Source organism: Gymnodraco acuticeps, unplaced genomic scaffold (genome assembly GCF_902827175.1).
Source record: "Gymnodraco acuticeps unplaced genomic scaffold, fGymAcu1.1, whole genome shotgun sequence".
NCBI lineage: Eukaryota > Metazoa > Chordata > Actinopteri > Perciformes > Bathydraconidae > Gymnodraco > Gymnodraco acuticeps.
Genome location: NW_022990358.1, coordinates 1062455 through 1083858, shown reverse-complemented (window position 1 = coordinate 1083858; position 21404 = coordinate 1062455). Strand labels below are relative to the sequence as shown.

The following is a 21404-nucleotide window of genomic DNA, read 5'->3' as shown; positions in this document are numbered from 1 at the left end:
TGCTCCGTTCCTGTCACTTTCACCGGTTTAACGAAGAAAATAAAAGATATGTTTATTTTTCAGAAAACTTCTTTGCTAAAATATGTTTAAGGGAGCATTACAAAAAAAGATGTATTTGTATTTCAGCGGTTAAACCATAGGGTTATACACAGGCAGACAACTTATGAGCCAGTTTTCTGTCAAGTTTTACCTTAACACTGTAACAACAGTCGCAGTCTCAATATGTTACTTGCAAATTGTCGACAAACACGTTATGTAGTCGAAGATAAAAGTCACAAGTCTTTATTTTCTCCCAACCTTTACTATGTAGTGAACATATTGACTCGTATTGAATCTTGGCATGACCTGTCAAAAGTAGGCTACGGAGTTGGGGAAGTTAAGCTAGCCGCTGTAGTGACAGTTAATTCAGTCAGCAGCACGAGGAGAGGGAGGGTCTCGCGCGCGCTGCTGACCACTACTACTCCCTGAAGCTGTAGCAGTGAGGAGTAATCAGTGCAAGTGTGGATTACTGTCAGCAGCACCCAGGTGTCTGGACCGATGAGATGATACTAAACCGCAACAGGAGTCCTCTTCTGCTCGCCGTCACCTGCATGTACATCTCAGGAGGTCTGCTCTGGTCCTACCAAGAGGAGGATGCCAGTGACGGGTAATTATTTGCAGCACACAAACTTCCATAAGGTTAGAGAAAAATGTCTCACTTTAAAATGTTTTCTTTCACAGTGAAGAGTGCTCAGAGAATAAGATTTCCACGACAACGTACCCCTGCCTGAAGCCGAGTGGAGAAGTTACAACATGTTACAGGTAAGGGAGGAATGTAGTTATTGTTCAACTTAATAGAGTTATAATGCTGTGAAATGATCAAGCTGCAGACTTTTTGTGCAGAGGAGAAAGCATTGGATATTACACTTAAGTATAGCTTACTACAACTTAATTTCACTGAAATCCATAATTATAAGCATCAAAATATAGAATAGAAGTACTCATTATGCAGAATGTCCCATTTCAAATGATTATGTGATTGCAATATAATTGTTGTTGCATGATTAATGTGTTCATCACTTTAATGTTGCAGATGGTAAAAGTGCAGCCTATTTTAATTACTCTATACTGTCAGGATGCTTGTGAATTTATACTTGGGGCTCAATTAGCAGTAAATGGAAGTACTTAAGTTAAGTTACCTCAGAATTATACTTAAATACAATAATTTAATACATGTAATTAGTTACCTTTTACCACTGATATTTATGTTCACAAAAATTATTTCAAAAATATTACTCTACGTGATGTTAATTATAACTTTTTAATAGTTATTTAAATATTCAGAGCATGAATGTTGATTAGATGGTGCTTGGTTGCTGTGTTCACAAAAGTGTATTGCTTGAGAGACTGCTTATAACTTTAAAACTAAATAAGCAAACATACTCCAATGTTTATTTTTACAGTTGACGTGGGTTACTTGTGATTATTTTCAATGAATTTACTTTCTGTCGGATGTTTAAATGAGTTATAAAATGTCTGCTTCCTAAAAAGGCTTTTGCAGATATAAAAATAACTCCATGAAGACTTTAGAGTTATTAAATAATAAGGTATCTAATGGATTTCAGGGATTTTATGGGACACCCGGGTGGATTTCCCTCTTAATCATCCTTTGTGAACATCAGAGTTCATAGCAATCTAAATATCCAGAAGCCTTCAGATTGGACTATTATGCTTTGACACTGGCTTTAATGATCAGAGTTCAGAGACACCGTGGCATGGACACAGCGTCTCCGTGCAGCAACACTCCTGTCAGAGGACACGGATTAAGTTGTTAGAACCTAATCTGTCTTCATTTCAAGGGGCCACCTCAGAGCTATATTGAAAACAACTTGTAACTGACTTTAAAGGGCTAATTAATTCAGATATCCACTGTTTGTTTCCTTTAAGGCAGGGGTTTTCAAAGTGTGGGAAGGTGAGCCTCCCCTCAGAGAACATAAGAACAGCCGTCCCCCCCCCCTCCCAATTATTATTGCTATTATTATTATTATTATTATTATTATTATTGTTGTTGTTGCTATAATGCAGGGGTATTATTATCCAGTGGAACGCCCTTACCTACTGGCCTAGTTAAATCAAAGTGGTTACTTTTTTTTGGCTGGGCAGTGAAGTTTTACTCACGTCTTATTTGACTTTCTCAGGACTTAAAATTGTTTTTTTGGGGCAGACCCCCACAAAGAAAAAAATGTGTTTACCCACGTAAGGTCATCATCTTAACAGTTTTTTATGCTCATCGAGTCATCCGTGAGCAGAGCATCATGTTGGCATCAGTGGCGTAGCCAGGAATTATTGTGTGGGTGGGCCTGGAGAAATGTAGGTGGGCCAGGGGGAGACATATTAAGCGTGGGGTCTGAGCTGAAACTTCATTAATGATTTTTTAATGCACTAATAGAACATAAGCATAAATTAGCAGTGAAAACAAAAAACATAGGCACGGCGGCCTCAGAATGTGTGTAAAACTGACATCCACATATGGATAGGTATCGTTAAGGCTTTAACGGTACTACTACTTTTATCGATAGCGCTTATGCTCCAGATTCAGTACCAACCACATCATAAAGTACGCGGACGATACAACAGTGGTGGGACTCATCAGGGACAACAACGAACAGGCCTACAGGGAGGAGGTGAAACATCTGACAGACTGGTGTAACACCAACAACCTGATCCTGAATGTCGATAAAACAAAAGAGATCATTGTCGACTTCAGGAACAAAAGCCACTGTCACCCACCTCTCCACATCAACGGCACAGCAGTGAAGACTACAGACAGCACCAAGTTCCTGGGGGTGCATATCACAAGCAGTCTGACCTGGTCCACTCACACAACATCACTATTTAAGAAGGCACAGCAGCGCCTACACTTCCTGCACAGCTCCCCCCTCCCATCCTCACCACATTCTACAGAGGAACCATAGAGAGCGTGCTGACCAGCGGCATCTCCATCCGGTCGAGAGACTGCAACGCCAAAGACTGGAAGTCTCTGCAGAGAGTGGTCAGGACAGCAGAGAAGATCATCTGAGTTTCTCTCCCTCCCATCAGAGACACCGCTCAGAAACGCTGCCTGACAAAAGCCCAGAACATTTTGAAAGACCCCCCTCATCCTCACCATGCTCTGTTCTCCCTGCTGCCCTCCGGCAAGAGGTTCCGCAGCATTAAGAGCAGAACAGCCAGATTCTGCAATAGCTTTTTCCCCCATGCCATCAGACTGCTGAACAGCAAGTAGACCAGTGACACAGAGATTACATTACGCTGTGTAAAGAGCACATATTTGTTATATAGTAGGTCTATTTTATTTATATGTATAGTAAGTCTTTATATTTTAAACGCACACTTTATCTTTAATTTTATCAGCACCACGTCACTATTATTTATGTATATGTACAATTTTAGCAAGTTTTTATATTGTCCTGTTCCTGTAAGCCAGTACAACGACATTTCGTTTTAATAGTAGGCCTACACTCTGTGTCTTGTTGAAATGACAATAAAGTATGTCTATGTCTATGTCTTATCGATCCGGTCCTTTAACATTACTTTTATCGGTTCTTTTGGAGAAAAAAATAAGGTAAACTAACTAAACAATTTGTGAACAAAACTAACATTGCTTTTTATTTAAATTAAATACATAATATTTCACATCAAAAGAAACAACAATGTTTTAACAAATCGTATTAAATAATCTGATGACAGAACTGTAAACAGAATAGCTGAAACTTTAACTAAATAAATAACTCTGTTTCCTCTAATCATTAACCCATGTTTGTATAATGTGGTTAACTCGGTGTGTTGCTGCTAGCATACATAACACCTGACGTGGAAACGTTACTCGTGGATGGGGCTACAGAGCTGCTAGAAAGACAGTCGAACCCGGTGCATTTCTCCGTCTGAATGTGGAGCACTTTTGCTAAATGTTTGGACAAATTGCTCGTGTTACCGCCCTTACATGCTAAACTCTTATTGCACTTTTGGCAACAAGTATTGTCCACATCGACACGGCTATAGTTTAACCACACCTCGGAGCGCGTTCTCTCCGCCATCTCCTCCGTGTGTGTGTGTGTGTGTGTGTGTGTGTGTGTGTGTGTGTGTGTGTGTGTGTGTGTGTGTGTGTGTGTGTGTGTGTGTGTGTGTGTGTGTGTGTTGCTGCATGTAGCAGCTGGGTGTGTGTAAACTGCCCCGCCCCCTCGCACACAGACGGGGGAGAGAGATCTTAAACGGAGTTGGCGACACTTAAACTGCAATGTAATGTTTGTGTAGCAATAATACATACAACATATCCTTGACAGTCGCACAGTGGGCACACACTGAGTGTTTTCATATTCAGCAAATGTGTACACGCTAAACTGCAGACCTCAAGAAGAAATAATACTTTCATTCACTCACGGCAAAAGTTACTTTACTTACTATAAAAACTCACGGTAAAAAAATGCACTCCCTATTCCATTGTCATGAAGGTGGAATCTAACTATATCCAGAATAAGTTTTATTGGATCCAGGCTAGAAACATGTTTATTTCTGCTGTAAAGTTGGGCATTTTAACATGGGGGTCTATGGGAATTGCTCCTTTTTGCATCCATCCCCTGTCGGCCACTAGATGAACTGTAGTTTGTGGCACTTCCTTCTGAGCTTCCCGGCTCTGCGCTATGAAGCGCTGATTGGCTGTGGGTGGGCCAGACGTGCATGTGGGTGGGCCCGGGCCCACCCACAGCTACGCCGCTGGTTGGCATGCCTATAACAGCTGAATGCGCCGATTACCATTTGTTCAGCAAAACGCCTCACAAACGTATTAAGATCTAAAGCTTTAGTGCGTTTTGATTCAATGCTGAGTACAGCCAAACTTCACAGTCTCTTCTCTGTCATTGTAGACCGCAAATACCTCATTCCTTCCGTCTACTTGGGTCCGAATGCTTCTCGTTTTGCGCTGTCCCGTTCAAATGAAATCGCCGCCAATCACATTTCCACTCTCGCGCCAGGGCTGGGGGAGGGGTTACAAGACTCGCGTCTTGTGCTGCATTCACTTGCACTCGGACATTAGAGATTTTCTCTCATAAATGTCCGATGAGCCACAACTTTTCTTTCCAACCGGAGTGGCAGCTGGGGTGGCAAGGCTATTTTTAGGGTGGCAGTTGCCACCCCATGCCACCCCGGTAGATCCGCCCCTGCTTGACCGGTATACTTGCTTTTGATCAAAGTCAATGCGGAAAACCCGCACTCACACAGGTAGGCGGAGGTGAAGGGAATGAGCACTTTTACAGCCTTTTTGGCGAGGTGGGGAACTCGGTCTCCACAGACAGCCAAAAGTGTGCAAGTGACGTTTTCTGCCAGACGCTGTCTCCTCTCTCACTTTAGGTAACTTCACTAAAAATCGATCCATGTTGCCGCTTGCATAAAGTTAGCTGAAGTTAACTAGCTGAAATTCTAGTTATTATCGTCACACTTTAAGGTATTTGTATTGATTTTGGTGCAGGAAAAATGTACAGCAACAACGTTTGACAAATGCCTGTTGCCTTTTTGATGGATACAAGCTGAAAGTTGAATCCTTTTATCAAGAAATTGTACTTGACAATTGTCAATCACCCAACTCCCCCACACATGATGGACACCTAGTAAATGCTGAAACACAACTTTGCGGGAATGCAGTGCTTTTTATTCGGGGAACTCATTTCTAACGAGTGTTGTCAATCATCTTGCTTTAAATCTATTTCTGTTCTTCCTTTCCTGGAAAGCCAATTGGAGAAATGCCAGATTGTAAAAAAATCTCTTCTGATAAATTTTCCAAGTGAGAACAGTCGGTTTTGCTTGACAAACTGCTGGCTGTGGTGCAAGCACACAGTGACATCCTGTTGGATCTATAAATCTCAAACACATTCTTAACATAATCATGTTGGTTTATGGTTGTTGGCTGCAGCCACAGTTGTTTCCCACAATGTTTATTTAAAAGAGCCAAGGCAATAGGTGCATTTCGGTTCACCTGCACGCCATGAGCTGATGACTGCATGAGCTCTGTAATTGTTGGTTAAAAAGTGTTATTGTATTGTCAAATATTCCAATTAATAATCTGCATTTAACTTGGTGAATGTTTTCTTTGCGTACTGCATGTTTTTTTCTTCAAATTGCAGTCATGTAGTTCAAAGGGAACCAAACTTAATTTGAGTTGGAAAGATTGAGTTGCCAAAGGAAAATATCATCCTTATGGCATTTATTAGGCACTTTGTAGAGTAACAGTGTGTCTGCCCATTTTAGAACATTTACTTTTATTCTATTCTATTTAGTTGTTTTATTTGAATGTGTTATATTTATGTCAAAGTTGTAGCTGTGCTTTAGGAGATTAATGGCCCTTAAAAGCTATGGTGCACAGGTTTTTCTTACTTTGTTTTTATTATTGTGATCACCACCCTGGATATTGAAATAGAAATATGTTAATCTGAACACTATGTATGTCTTGCTTCTTTAGAGGAATCCTTGTTCTTCTTAACATATTTATGTTCTAGTATACATATACATCCAGCCTTCCCTACACACAGTACTCATCCTTTTCTTTTTTTTACACAATCCCCGTAACACCGCACATTTAGTTTATTTACCTGTCCTGGTAGCTAGACTTTTGTCCCACTGGAGAACGGTAGCTATTTCCCCGTGTTTCTTGTCTTTATGCTAAGTAAAGCTTATCAGCTGCTGTTTCGCACTACAAATGTACCCAGCAAATGTCAGAGTGGCATCGATCCTTCTCTTTGCAAGATAACAAATCTTATTTGAAATGTAAGTCTTTGGTAGGACTAGCGGGAGAGGAGAGGACCACTTGAAGACATGTTGAAACAGCCCCCCTTTGACCATGGCATTCCTCTGTGTGCACAGTTTAACGCTCATCTTTGCAGCATTTATCATATTGTGAAAGGGAACAGAGGAGACACCAGAGACCCAGAGAGCATATATCACAGCACAAGAGAAGTAGCAGGGCCTCAGCTGACTCGGACCATATCTGTCCGAGTCAGTGCAGGCACATTCTTCTCTCTGTCTTTCTGGGCTTTTTTATGTGGAGATTGTCACATGTGGGTTTCTTTATAAGGTTTCAGCATTTTCAGGCTTCACAATATATGCAAATTATTTGCTTGGCTTACAATAAGATGTGAGAGGTTGTGTCGTTTGTTCCAGAAGTTGCACTTACTGTAAATCATGAATGCCTGAGATTGCAACACAAATACTTTTCAAAAAGCCAAAAAAGGGTCTGATTAAAATGATAAGGTGTGTGCTGTTTGTTCCAGTTTGGCAACATCTTGAGTGCTAAGCAGTCACTGCTGTTGAGTTTTCCAGTGTAGCTCCCAGAGATCAGTTTGAATCAGAATTGACAGTAACATGGATTATGAACTCTATTGTCTTTCTGTTGGTGACTTTGTGTTATTAGTTTGGCTGGTGACTGGTAATGCTTACCATTCTCTTGAACCTCACAGTGCATTCTAATCCAAACTACAGTTGCTGTTTAAAACATAAACCCATTACTTTCTGTGTCCAGAGAATGTTGCGGCTTGTGTCACAAAGCACATTACTGACTTCGCTGCATTAGAACGCTGAGTATAACCTAGAAAACGTTTTTATTTGAGTCCATATTGCAGAGTTGATAGGCTTCCAGGTTTTACTCAGCAGTTATCAGCTAACCTCATAATCCTGCTTTGTGAGACGGACCCCCTGGGGAAAACATACCGGACAGCGGCTGTTAGCAAACAGCACATTTGTCACATCATAAACTACTTTACACTAAATCAATTCATCAGTTGGCAGTACAAAGCGACAGAAAATATATTTATGATATCGTTATACTAAAGATTGATTGTGTTTTTGTTTTTGTGCTGTTAACACAGTAAATTCAGAGCAGATTACTCAAGATGTAGACGTTTTTTTAGCGGCTGAGATAAAGTATCATATGACATCCCTGAAAATCCAAGATAAGAGCCAGATCCAATGTGTTAACCATCATAGGATGGAGGCACATTAATAACCATTGTTTATAACTTCTCTTGGTGACAAGAGGGTACATGAAACAGTGATTACATTGGCCTGATTTATTGTGTATACGATGTCTGCCTTACCTTCCCTGTAAAGGAACAGAAGCAGAGCACGGTGAGGGGCAGTCTTTCACTCGACAGCTGCACCAGTTTTATATAATTTGTGTGCGACATTTGTAATTGTTGTCTTGTTATCTTTCCAAATAATTCTGGTCTTACTAAGCATTCCTCCCCCCAGCTAAGGAATTCAGTGGAAACTCTGGGTTACGCAGTGAGTAAACTGAGGATAACATTTCTCCGGCCCCCCTGTGAGGCATGATAGTCATGATACTCCTCATGCACTTGGCATATCCAAACGGCATTGTTTGTGACCCGTAAATGTCCCTATCAATTCCTTCCAATAAAGTTCAGTGGAATTTGTTCAGAGGTATTTCTTTCTATCTCTTCTCCTCTTTTTACACATTGTATCCTGATGAATCAAGTGGCCCGGGGGTTTGTCAGTATTTGATTTTCCATTGACTGCAAAATGTGAAATGGATTTATATTGTGATTCTGCAGGCAGTATTTTAAACACTCATCAGAGAAATGATCGCTAAAGTCTGATTATTCAACTTGGCGAAAAAGCTTGTCTCCTTAGTTTCAAATCTGGTTTTCACATCAAATTTAAATGTATTCTGCTCCTTGGAATAATCCTCTCAGCTGGACTTCTGTTCCTTCTCTCAAATTCAAATAGCTTTCAACACGAGAAATACACTTGGGGTTCTCTGCTGCCATATTGTCATCCCTCCAGTGAACGTAGCTCCATGAATTGTGGCTGTACTGTATTTAAAATATTGTGGCACAGCTTAAGGAGTTCAGCAGACCCTGGTTAGTTATGCCTTGTCCTTTTGGGCTACTACAGCTGATACTGCTACTATGAGCCCTGATTTATGGACAGCATACGAGTGGCATCTTTCAGGGGAATTTCTTGGTGGAGAAACATGTAACTCAGAAAAGCCCCCATGTTATATTGTTACTCAATGCACTTCTACTGAGCCATGGGCACACATCCAGTATTGTACCGTAGATATTTAATAAGTTTGGGAACTTTTCAAATAGATACCAAATTATGCTCATTCTGAGGTTCTCATTGAACTTATACAACCGTTTTGCATTTATAATTTGTCATTAAACACAGGGGTTATTCCAGGATAAAATAATAAAAACCCTCTGCAGGTAAACGGATGATTGCAGTTGAACAAGATGGCAAATATTAGGCAATACAAAATTATTACTATTGGTCTTACACATTGCCTTTAGGTGTTTTTCATTAGTTACAAGCCCAATTATCAACCACCTCCGGTGTTACTGGAAATGTGTCAGAGGATCATTCTTGATAAATATGCTTGTCAAATCTTGTTTGTACAGAAAAATCAGCAGGATTACATTACATGTTACTTGTTAGACGCTTTTATCCAAAGTGACTTACATACTCAATACTGTGGGCAATCCCCACAGGAGCAATTCGGGGTGAAGTGTCTCTGGGACACAACGACATGCTGACTGCATTGGGGTTTGAACCTGTGCTCCCCTGATCCGAACACCAACGCACTAATCCACTGCGCCACAGCCTCCCTATAATAATATAGGATAATTCATGTCAAAAGATTTTGAAAGATATCACTAAAGCTAAACAGAAACCAAAAATACACTTGCTGTAGCTGTTCTCTTGTAAAACGCCTTTGTTGTGGTTTCCACTGTAAACACAAGTGCTTTGTGGCAAAGCAAGAATATTTTAGATTTATTAAAGACACATCTGGATTTACTAACAGAGTTTTCTGATTTAGTTCAAAACACAAATTGCCTTTAGGAATGAAAACATTGTAAGCAACGTGCAGTTAAGCATTTTGAGAAGACAGAATGCACCAAAAGAAGTCAACTGAGGAAGGAGTCTGGAATAAGTCCAAACTGTTTCTCAACACCTCTTGTGAGTGAAACAGAGTGTGCCGGAATAAACCTCAGTAGATGCAGAAAGAGATAACAGCTGACAATCATGCCAATCCAAAATGCCTGAAATGATTTACGGTTCCTGGCACTGATCCCCAGCATTGTGTTACTTTTGACTGAATAATAAAAGTAAATGTGCTGGTTAAAGGTAAACATTACATAAGAAACTCTATTATTAAAAGGCATTACAAGTGTGTCTTTACAAACTGCGGAACACATGTGCTAAAGAACCAACACAACCATAAGACTGGGGTTTGATTCATCCCAAACTCATCATTAACTATATCCCAGAAATGATACCTAATGTCTGGTAAAATACATCAACATCTGCTTTCTATCAATTTTGAGAAGGAGGATATGTAGCCTGTTAACAGAGGCTGTACTGTAGAGTTGATATGCACCTTCGGTGTTACTCTTCAATGACAGCTCCCGCACAGCTGAATGTGGAAAGTATCTCAGGCAGACGAAGTCAGCTGTGGGACTAAGCTTATGTTCACCGTCTGTCTGATTGAAAATACTATAACGTCTGTAATGAAATACTAGGAAAAACGTTGTCTTTTTGTTGACTCGTAGAGGAGTCAGCAACTTTACTCTTAGTGCCGACCAGGTGCAGAATCGTCCTTCTGACAATCTTTCCTTTCATTCTCCAAGATAGGTCAATTTGATGAATCATGAGCAGAACAAATACACTTGAAGATAAAGGGGTGGTTGATTGAACAGTTTTTCCTCACATCTCTTTCCAAAATAACACATTATGTTTGTAATTGCAATCCAGACCACACAGATAAGAGATTTCTGATCTGGCGCCTTTAACAGCATTAGACAAAAACATGACAAACGACTGTTTGGAAAAGTAGACCTGTGTTACAATCTGATAAGGCTATGGTAAAAATGTGGTTACATTTAAGTATGAACACAACTTTGTTTGGCAAGGGTTTAAGGTTAGAGTACCTTCATCAGAAAAGCAGTGTTAATGTTGTTTTGATTGATCCACTCAGGCAAGAGTCATTATTACTTCTCAGGCTGCTGGAGGGACTTTCCACCTAAAAGAAAGCATATGTTGGTTCTGGGACACCTTTTCAAACAACTGATACTGTCAATTCATACTGTCAATTATAGTAAAGTGTCATTTATCCAGTGTATCCTTTTTTGTATTACTTGATTTCAGACAACAGTATAAGTGGATGGATCATCCTGTGGCCTATGAATTTAGCTCAGATCATTTTCAGTCCTGGTGGAGATGATACAAATACACAATATCAGTCACTCATCAACTTTATTTATGGTTATCACTTGTTTCAGAAAATGCCTGTGCTTGAATACATCAAATATTGCTCTGTCTTCCTGTCCCATAAAAATATGATTCATGTTATAATTCAAAGCACATGCACTAATAGAGTCACTTATTATTGTGCGTCACTTTAATGGTGTCACACTTTGCAGGATATTGTTGTGAATAATATTGTTACAGAAGTCGAGCCAATTGGTGGTGAGTAATTTCTGCAGGTCCGGTCATTAATACATGAGTGTGCTACTGGAAGTTCTCCCAGTCACTGCTGAACTATGTTGTGAGTGGGAGGTGGAGGAAGGTTTTTTAAAGTGATTTACATTCGTCCTTCATCTTTGCTCCCATAGGGGGTGATATGTTACAAAACATTTTAACAAAATATATTTGATTTTAAATGAGATGTAAAAGAGGTGTTTAGCCAAAGTCTTGTCAACAACTTCAGTGAAGTGGTGACATGGCCTATTCGGTAGAGGATGTTACCCCATCCTGTTCTTTAGAGGAAGATGCAGTGAAGTGTAAGTGATGGTCGTGAGAGCACGGGAGGACATGTTAGTGTAAAGGAGCATTCCTGAGTGACAGATGTGGAGCACAAGCAGCAGCAAACATCCTCTCTCTCTCCTCTTGTTTATTTGTTTTCATGAACTCATGTGGTGTGTTGGAAATATACATAGAGTACACTTCCGTAACTTGGCTTTTGGAATAATTAATTAATATTTATTTAACCAAAACTAACACCAGGACAATAAATATGCTCTAACATCTTTTCAACTTCTGTTTTAATGTTAGTTTTCTTTCTTAAAATGATTAGTATTCTGTTATTTCTTTCAGATTCTAAAAAAAAAAATGCTTACATTGTCAGTAATGCAGTGCTGACAGAGAGTCATTTAATTGGGTTCCTTACAAATGCATTTTGCCATCTGTTTCCATTTGGAAAGAAGACAGTAATATGAACCATGACTTTGAGTGTTCTCACTTTATAAAAAACGTGTTAACAGAAAAGTTTGACAACTGTTGTTTAAATTATGTATACCTGCTGCCCAGAGTACACATTATTCAACACCTTACAGTAGTTTTTCTGTATTTGCCGCACGGCTGTGAATGGAGATGGATATTCTACATCTGTCAAAGCCTTCAACTCTTCAAAGGCTTGTACAGGCTGTGGGGTAGCTGGATATCTACTGTAAATGGAAATGAGGACTAAATGGAAAAAGGAATGACCATACATCAAATGTGTAACTACAGTGAATCCATATGGCCTCTTTTCACCTATAATGCACTTTGAAATAGAGTAATGTCATATGTGTACATGTGTGCTCACACAGATATAAGAAATTGGCACCTGTGTTAATAATGGTATTTTAATAATAGTAGATCCTAAATTAGATAAATGATCCTACTAGATGTATTTAGTTTCTGTGATCTTTGAGTGTTTCTAAGTCACATTCACCTTATTCTTTTAGGATCACACATATTTTGTACTTCTTTAATCCACAGTGCTACTTTTTCTTTTGGTATTAAGTATTTTTTTTGTAATCCCTCTATTGTTTCTTTTGGCTGTTGCTCCTTTACCCATCTGTTTCTTTCCATGGAGAACTGTAGTGTGGTCACGCTTTGGTCAGGCTGTGGTGTTTCTGCCTCCATGCCTCTGTTCTGTATATCCAAGAGCAAGCTTTACTATTCTACAGAGGAACATTCAATAAAATAATAATATAGCAGCACTTTGAATGGAAAACAGTAATTGTACCAACACACTTTGAAACACACAAAGTTATTGACAGGTAAATGGGCTTGTGTTAAAACTTGAAATGCATTTTTTTTTCGGACCGTTTGAAGCCTTAATTTATGCTCCCATGCGTGCAAAGAATAAGGTGCTAATTCATCAGTCAAGAAGAACAGCAGCTAGAAAAAAAGGGGCTTTTGGAAAAGGGGCTTCATGTTTGTTTTTGTTTTTTGCAGTGCACATGTTTCCCCCTCGACTGCAAATGTTGCTTGTATGCTGCTGAAATCCAATATTTGTGAGTCAGCTGTAATTTAATGTAATGATATTCATCCCTACCACCACCACCAGTGTGTTTGTCCACCTGTCATGCCATGTTAAATAGCTGTGAATTACATCATGCTGCCTTAATAACTCAGACTTTAACTCCCCCACCTCATGCCCACTACATACCATACCCTCTAGTCTACACCCAAGAAGGCCGGATATGTTTAATTCTAAAGGAAACTTGCACATTAATAAGCGTTATTTTCAATTATAATCTGTGTTACTAATGTGGGTTAAATTCTATGTGAAATCCCTTGACAGAATATTACATTTCATTACATGTAAGTTTTAAAATAACATGAAAACCACAGAGCCTTTAATGGGCTAGCGTACAACATTTACCGCACAGTTAACTTACACATGAATCAGGTGAAGGGAGAAATGTATATGTAACTACCCCACATGTACAATTACACTGAAAGAAAAGACTTATTACAATAACTCGTAAAATGTATTAATTTATCTCATGTTCTAATATTATGTCGCTAAATTGAATCATAAATTCATTGATTGCGAGCTCTTTTTCAAAAAAATCGTACCTTTTTATATTTTTTAACTTCTATTCTGCTTTTAACATTTTGATAAATATTGTTGGAGTGATTCTTAATTTCTTAATTGGGATGAAATATGTTTATTTTTAAGGGCAAATAATCCCTCAGAAACTACTGTTTTATTTGTATTTTACCTTTCAGGAAGCAAACTCCTCAGGGACCAGTTTTCCTAAAACCTCTTTGGCACCATTTGATTAGTATGACTATTCATATTGCAGCGCCTTTTTCAGCAGCTTTTACCACAATGAACTGTTTAATCTGTTAATAATAACAAATTAATAGATTATTTAAACATTTCCCTGAAGTGGAGGATTCACTCCTTCACAGTAACCTCCGTGTTTCAGGGGGTTTGGTATATGTGGCCTTTGTTTGAGTTAGAAACACATGGAAGGTTTGATGACGGTTTAGAGTAACAGGCCACAGACAGCCGTGCCCTGTATCATTTCCTGAGGTGTCAGTATCAGAGACATCACACACACTTCTGTACTTGTCCTCAGTGCTTTTAGTTAAATGAAAATGTGAGATCTCAAGTAAATATGTGACATTAAAGCAGATAGATTTCATAATGGATTACTTTACACATTTTATAGAATCTGGCCAGAGTCAAATCCGATTAGTTTGAGTCTGGAACACCACTGAGGAAAGGCAACAGAGCGAGGGCTGCCTCTGCTAAAGCTGACTGGTTGTGTTTTGGTTCCAGCTGTCCGCTAAAGCTGAGCGGAGCTGAGTGCTTTGCCGCTGCCTGTGAGTCACTTAAAAACTGCTGGTTTTGTTGGATAATGTTGCAGATGCCAGCACAGCAGAAGTGGTGTGCACGTCCAAAGTAGCTGCTAACAGCAGATGAATTGCAGAGTGTGGAGGGGTCCTTATTTCAAGCGACCCTTTTCTACCACACAAAACATGGTCATTGTTCAGTTTCCATGTGCTGAATAGACATACTTGGAAGTTAGTGTCGCCCTGATTCTCCGGTCAAAAAGTCAATGGGATTTTTGGATAATGGCATAAAATAAGCTCTTTAGCAAGCAAAAGTTTATGATACTACAATATTAAACTACACCACTGTTCCCCAACTTAACATCCCCACTAAGCCAACTGCAGAGTAGTGTACTCTATATTTTAGGTCAAAACATTACAATCTCTTAAGCTTGAGTTTACCATAGACTCCATTTCAGTCAATTTATCGATAACTCCAAAGATCCAATGACTTTGGGATGAGGTCATTGGAAGTGTAGAAATGCAAACTCTTTTCAGGTTTTAAGGACTGATGCTTGCTCTTCATAGGGCCAACCTCCCACCACAGCCACACTGTATTATGCGCTCACTGTGAAAGTCTTGTTTGTACAGATTGGTTTTAGAGGTGCCAGTAGACTGATTTGTTACCTTTGCCCAGAGCCAGACAAGTCGTTTCCTCTCTTTTTCAGTCTTCTGGAAAGCTAAGCTAACTGGCTGCTGACTGGCTTCCTATTCAACCTTTAGATACAAGAGTGGATCAATCTTTCAACTAAACGTACTGCTAGAAAATAAATAAGTGTACTTCTCAAAATGTTGAACTTAGACTACAATACCCACGATGGCAGTGCTGTAGCAGCAACAGTTGCTTTCAACTTGTGACATAATTGTGTTGCTACATGCTCAACAGCATATTTTCCTACTTTTTTTTTTTTTAAATGACCAGGCCCTCCCGTTACCATTGTGTCACAAGAGAGAATATGAAAACAAAAGGGCAAGAATTAAAAGCAGAGTTTTGAATTAGTTACATTAAATTGAGCGATGCGTTTGCACAATTTTCTAACCAGACTGCTTATTTATTTTAAATGAGGGGCCTAACCAAGGGGTATTGTACCAAAGCTATGTGACTGTCACGGGCCGTGAACACTGAGTTCACAGTCATTAACCAATAGGTTATGTTAATGTACCATGTTAGTGATGGGGCGCCATCATTTCTCTTTGCAGACGTACAGTATATGCACTCACCATGATACTGATGCAAAGCACAAAGCATTTGTTAAACAAGAGAGGATATTTTCCAAGAGGATTTATGTCAAGTATGTAATATAATATAAGTATATAACTGCCCCTTTGAATAATTGGGACCTCAGCAGGATTGCGTCATCCAGTAAGTAAAGGATTTTTCGTTTTAGTGTTTTGCATATAACAATACAATGTAATTAGGGCCGGGACTTTAACGCGTTAATTAAGATTAATTAATTACACAAAAATTAATGCGTTAAAAAAATTAACGCATTTTAATCGCACTTATTTTTGCACCGCGGAACGTTTCTCACTGGATGAGTTTCAAGCGTACCGATTATACTGGAGCACCAACTAACGTTCATGACTTCAGACAACAACAAACCACAGTGAACAACAGTGGGAAATGTTGTTTTAAAAAACGGACGGATGGAAGCGTCGATAAGAGCACGGTTGTGTGCAAATTATGCAAAAAGGAATTCGCATATCACCGCAGCACATCAAGCCTCAAGTATCACCTCAATGCAAAACATATAGCAGCTAGCGTGGAAGCTAGCCTCTTTTATCGCGTTCACACCAAAAAGAGCCGGTACTAAAATTAGTTCACCCCACGAAAGTCCCTGCTCTCTAGCAGGGACTTTCGTACGGCTCTCTTGTGAGAAGAGAGCTATATTTCTGATTGGCTGGGCGGATTGCAAACCACGCCCCGTAAAACTCCCAAAAAGTTTTGTGAAGCCGCCATTGTCGCCATATCCTCGCATTAGCATTAATAGCATTAGCCCAGCGCAGAAACGCAGAGGGACTAACTTATGGCAACACAAAATAAAACATGGGAGCGGTGGAGATGAGGAGGTGTCGGCGTTCTGGCGATTTACTCGGAAGGCTTCAGTAGAAGCTGCTGGGAGTCCCAGCAGCTTCTACTGAAGCCAGTCCCCAACTCCGGGGACTTCCGGCCGGGGACTTTGGGCGGCAGTATACGCCGTGAAGTGGTTTGCGGCCTGCCAGTAAACCCAGAGCAGAAGAAGAAGAAGTGACGTCAGCGGCTTCATTTGCCTAATCCACCCCCAGGTTCAAAGAGTTCTCATGAACTAAGTTCTCATGAACCTTTGTGGGAAAAGTACTGCGGTGTGAATGCGCCTAATGGTATACTAAAATCCATGTGAAAAAAATGGCTTCTCACTGTTCTCAGGTCAAATATTTATATGTGATTAAAAATGCGATTAATTTCGATTAATTAATTACAAAGCCTCTAATTAATTAGATTAATTTTTTTAATCGAGTCCCGGCCCTAAATGTAATGTAAAAATGGTTTGCTTTTTAGTGAATAACCCACAGAGACATTTGGCTCTATCGAGCCTTTTAGCTTCATTAAGCTCACAGTTTTAGTTTTATGGATTCCAATGGGTTGATGTCGCTGTGTGCCTGCTGGAAGTCGGCTGTTGTTTTCTAACATTAGCCAGATGTATAACGTGATACAGTAAAATATCAGGTGTCTGGCTGTGTGTTTGGCAGCTTTCTCTGATTTTCTTCTGTCCCTTATTAGCTAGAAATGCAGCTTGAAAATAAGTAACTTTTTTTTCAAGTCAATCCTCAAAAAGCAAATGGTGGAATAACTCTAGTCTAGGTACGTGTGAATTATGTTATGGGTCTACTTTTCTCTGCAAAACTCACCTTTGATATGAAACACATGATATTTGTTTTTGACGTCATAGTATTGTGTGCCAGTAACAACTTTCTCTGTAACGCCCTCCTGCTTACTCATTTCCGTGCTTGAATGAAGCTCTTGCACAACTTAGTTGTTGTTGGACTCCTCAGTCTATGAAATGTCCCTTTAGTGTTCACGCTGAGTTATACTGATAAGTGCTCAGGGGTTATAATTATACAACTGTTGTCTTTAATGGCCCGCTTCCAACAGACAGTTATCAGCTTGTGGAAAAAGATATTTCTTCAACACCGTTTACCTTGTATGGCATCTCAAAACAATCTCCTGTAATTACATTATAATCACTTTTAATAACGGGACATAATACAGCATAGCTGAATAACAGAAACACATTTTGAGGAATGTTAGTGCATAGGAATCACAGTCTTCCACTAAAGAGAAAACTATGGCCTGCAACAATCACTGATGTCTCATTTTGTATTTCTTATGAGAGTGGTATTTTTAGCAGCATTCATGACCTTTCCAGGACTGGAGTATTTTTCAGTTTGGAGATTTGGAAAACACAAAGGTATCCAGGCATTCTGAAGACGTACGCTCTGTACCTTTTGTTTTGTTTGAATGTGTTCCCATAAACCCCTCAGAGTTGTGTTTTTGGATACAGCACTGACTGTCCCTCTTGATTTACTATATTTTGTCTACTTCTGGAATTGCTAATGCGTTTCTTAACTGTATTGTCATGACGACCAGTGTGTGCTTACAGAAATAGGACACATTTTGACAGGCTGGAATTTTATTTCTAAATTACATAATGTGAATCTCCAGGATAAACGTCCAAACCAGGACGCCTTACAGACCGCAGTGCACATGTGTTAATTTGTTTATAATACACTATGGGATCCTAAAACTGTGTGTTTTTGTGTCTGTATTGTATGTGTGTGGCTAAGCTTGACCGAGAGGGTTTATATGAAAGTGACAGCACTTAAACTTCCTTTAAGATATGGCTTTCAATAGCACACAACAAGATTTGGAAAGTAATATGTTTTGAAGGCAGAATGAGTTATGATCATGTGGCGTATGATGGTAGTTCTTTATTTTATCTGAAGGAACTGCTGCAATCCAGACAAGAGACTGACGATTGAGTTGAGGTATTGTTGATGAAGAAACATCTGATTTAACAGATGGTTTCGTGAACACATACTAGATGGCTCATGGCTTTGTTGCAGGTTTTGCAAAACAGTCAGTTGACTAATACCAAATGCCTGGCAGGACCCACCATGGTCTTGAACAAAAAACGACATCTTGTTAAGGGAAACATTTTCCTGGAAGGAAAGTGTATCTTCTTCATTCCAGGACCAAGACTATGTTGCTGGCTAATATATCCCACATTGATGCAAAACAATGCGAGAACAATAATGCAAGGTGTATCACTGAAAACAAGTTGTGAAATGAAATAGTTAGGGGACACAGAACAAGAAAGAGCAACGTCTGAGCTGTAGAGGACTCTCAACGACAGAATCAAGAGTTAATAGTATTCAAATAGTGTGGAGACAATATACCCTGAAATAGTTGATTAGTGTTTCACCCCTCATCTACATCATTCAGCATGAACAGGCTGTGGAGGTTATGCTTCCCCTCTTCCACAAGCATTCAACTATTGTGGAATGCAGACATGTTATTGTATATCACTGCAAGACAAATAAGCCTCCACTGAGCAGCCTGCATGTTTTGTCCAACAGCTGTGTGTGTTTGCGTGTGTGATACCCTTAAGTTTTCTGATTGTTATCCCTGTTAGAGAGAAGAGCATGCTGGGATGCGATGAGGAGGGCCTCTCTTGTGAAGGTGCATGAACTGAATGCATGTTGTCATCCAGTTTTTGCTCATGCTTTAGTTCGATTTAACTTGTGTGTGTCGGTGGGAATTAGTGTGTTTCATTACAAGACAAAGCCAAGCCAATCCGTGTTGGTTCAGGGGAGTAACTGAGGTCAGACTAATCTATGTCTAGATTTCATGGGGTGGGGGGGCTGTAAAAGGATATGGATCAGTGGCAAAATGAACTAACCCTTAGGTGAAAAAAGGCACAGGTGGCCAAACAATCAGACTGTCTGTGATGTGCTCATGTTGAACAAGTGCAGGACTCACAGCCTAATGGGACTGAAGTCTAATGTCAATCAACGTGTGTGTGTGTGTGTGTGTGTGTGTGTGTGTGTGTGTGTGTGTGTGTGTGTGTGTGTGTGTGTGTGTGTGTGTGTGTGTGTGTGTGTGTGTGTGTGTGTGTGTGTGTGTGTGTGTGTGTGTGTGTGTGTGTGTGAAAACTCATTATTATTATTGTAGAAAAGTGGCATGTAGGCCTATGGGATAGCTTCCCCCCCTTGTTCTCTGGCTCATGAATATGAATGAAATCCACATGTGTTTTACATTTGTTTTCTGATTTGCATGAAGTGCACGAGCCACTAACAAGCTGGCACAGCATTGTATTCTTAGCTGTTGTTATGAAAGGTGCGAAGCCTCCGTGCGTAATGACTCAGCATGATCTTGTTTTGTGCACTGAATATTATAAAGAGTTTCATCTCTAATCACCCATGCCTAATCTTTTGGATAGGAGTTAGTCTATTGAAAGCTCAAATAACAAAGGCACATTCATATCATGCGCTTTGACTGTCCCCTAGTGTGGCTGTGGTGGGTGATGTAGATCTGAGCTGTTTCTGCTGTTTACACACAGTGAGAGGAGCCGAGGGGGACTGTTAAATAACCCCTTTGAATTATCAATGCCCGATATCGATTAAGACAGTTGTTTAAATGTTAACAAAGCTGTTTGGAAATAATTACATACTTTATTTAAGCATACACACTGCATTTAAAATGTTGGAAAGGTGTGAGGGACTACTACAATATGTCACTTGACAATTTGTATCTTTAAAGTAGACAAAAGTTTCAAGGTTTTTCTACCTGGATTATAACACTTGAAACCACATTTTAAACACATTTCAGTTTAGGTTTTTACATCTGGAATGTGATGTGGTATTTTCATGTATCAGCAGATTATCTCTGAGACTCACCATACATATCAAAGATTTGGCAGATATTCCACCCCCACAAAATAAATCCTGTCATTTGTTTAAGGTTATTTTATTGCTTTGGTGCTTTGACCTTCAGCCTAGTATCCATCAGCCAGTGTCATCACAAGGCATGTTGTTTTAACTTGTGGACAGGTCATATCATTTCCATCTTGGTTGTCGTTTCTCCCTCTCCTGGTCTGCCTGTTTTCATGTCCATGTGTCAAAATATTAAAGGTTATTAAAGGGGCAACCTAAAGAAACTTTTTTTTAAATGAAATCATTTATTTTAATGCAGAAGCCCAGATAATACTATTATTTTGTTTAAAAGTGCTTTTATTTGCTTTAAATATAATAAATAATGTAGACCTGTTTATTTAATGATATAATGAGAGAAAGGTTGATTATTATAGGGTTAATAATAATTTCCATAGATCATAATTTAATAAAGATACAGTTCCGTTAAAAGTGAAAGTCAACACTGATGTGAACCCAGTTTCCATTGGATGTTGTCGCCTCTCATGATCTTCTGGAGACGGACATAGATGTTTGTTATCTCATGATTGTTCAACTGACCCTGGTTATTTTGCTAAGCTGCTTATTTGCTATAAGTTCCTCCTGTCCACATGGGGATCTTATTATGACATGAGATATTGGGTCACACACGAAACCAATCCTCAGATCAGTGCCCTCTCACCCACAGACACCAACATATGCTGAGATGTCATTCACTTACACAAATTGAAAGAAAGTACAACGTTGTATAGTTTGGCTTTGCATTGGTTTTGCATTTTCTACACAGTTATATTTGCCTA

The 21404-nt window shown here is 39.5% G+C and overlaps 1 protein-coding gene across 1 annotated transcript in view; it reads left to right on the top strand.

Moving 5' to 3' along the window:
• The first annotated feature begins 418 nt into the window (after positions 1 to 418).
• The window catches only part of ccbe1 (collagen and calcium binding EGF domains 1), a 40374-nt gene continuing 19388 nt past the window's right edge, over positions 419 to 21404 (top strand). The window contains exons 1-2 of the mRNA XM_034224134.1: positions 419 to 646; positions 721 to 801. Of these exons, the coding sequence (XP_034080025.1) occupies positions 543 to 646; positions 721 to 801 (185 nt within the window). The 5' untranslated portion in view covers positions 419 to 542. The remainder of the gene's footprint in view (positions 647 to 720; positions 802 to 21404) is intronic.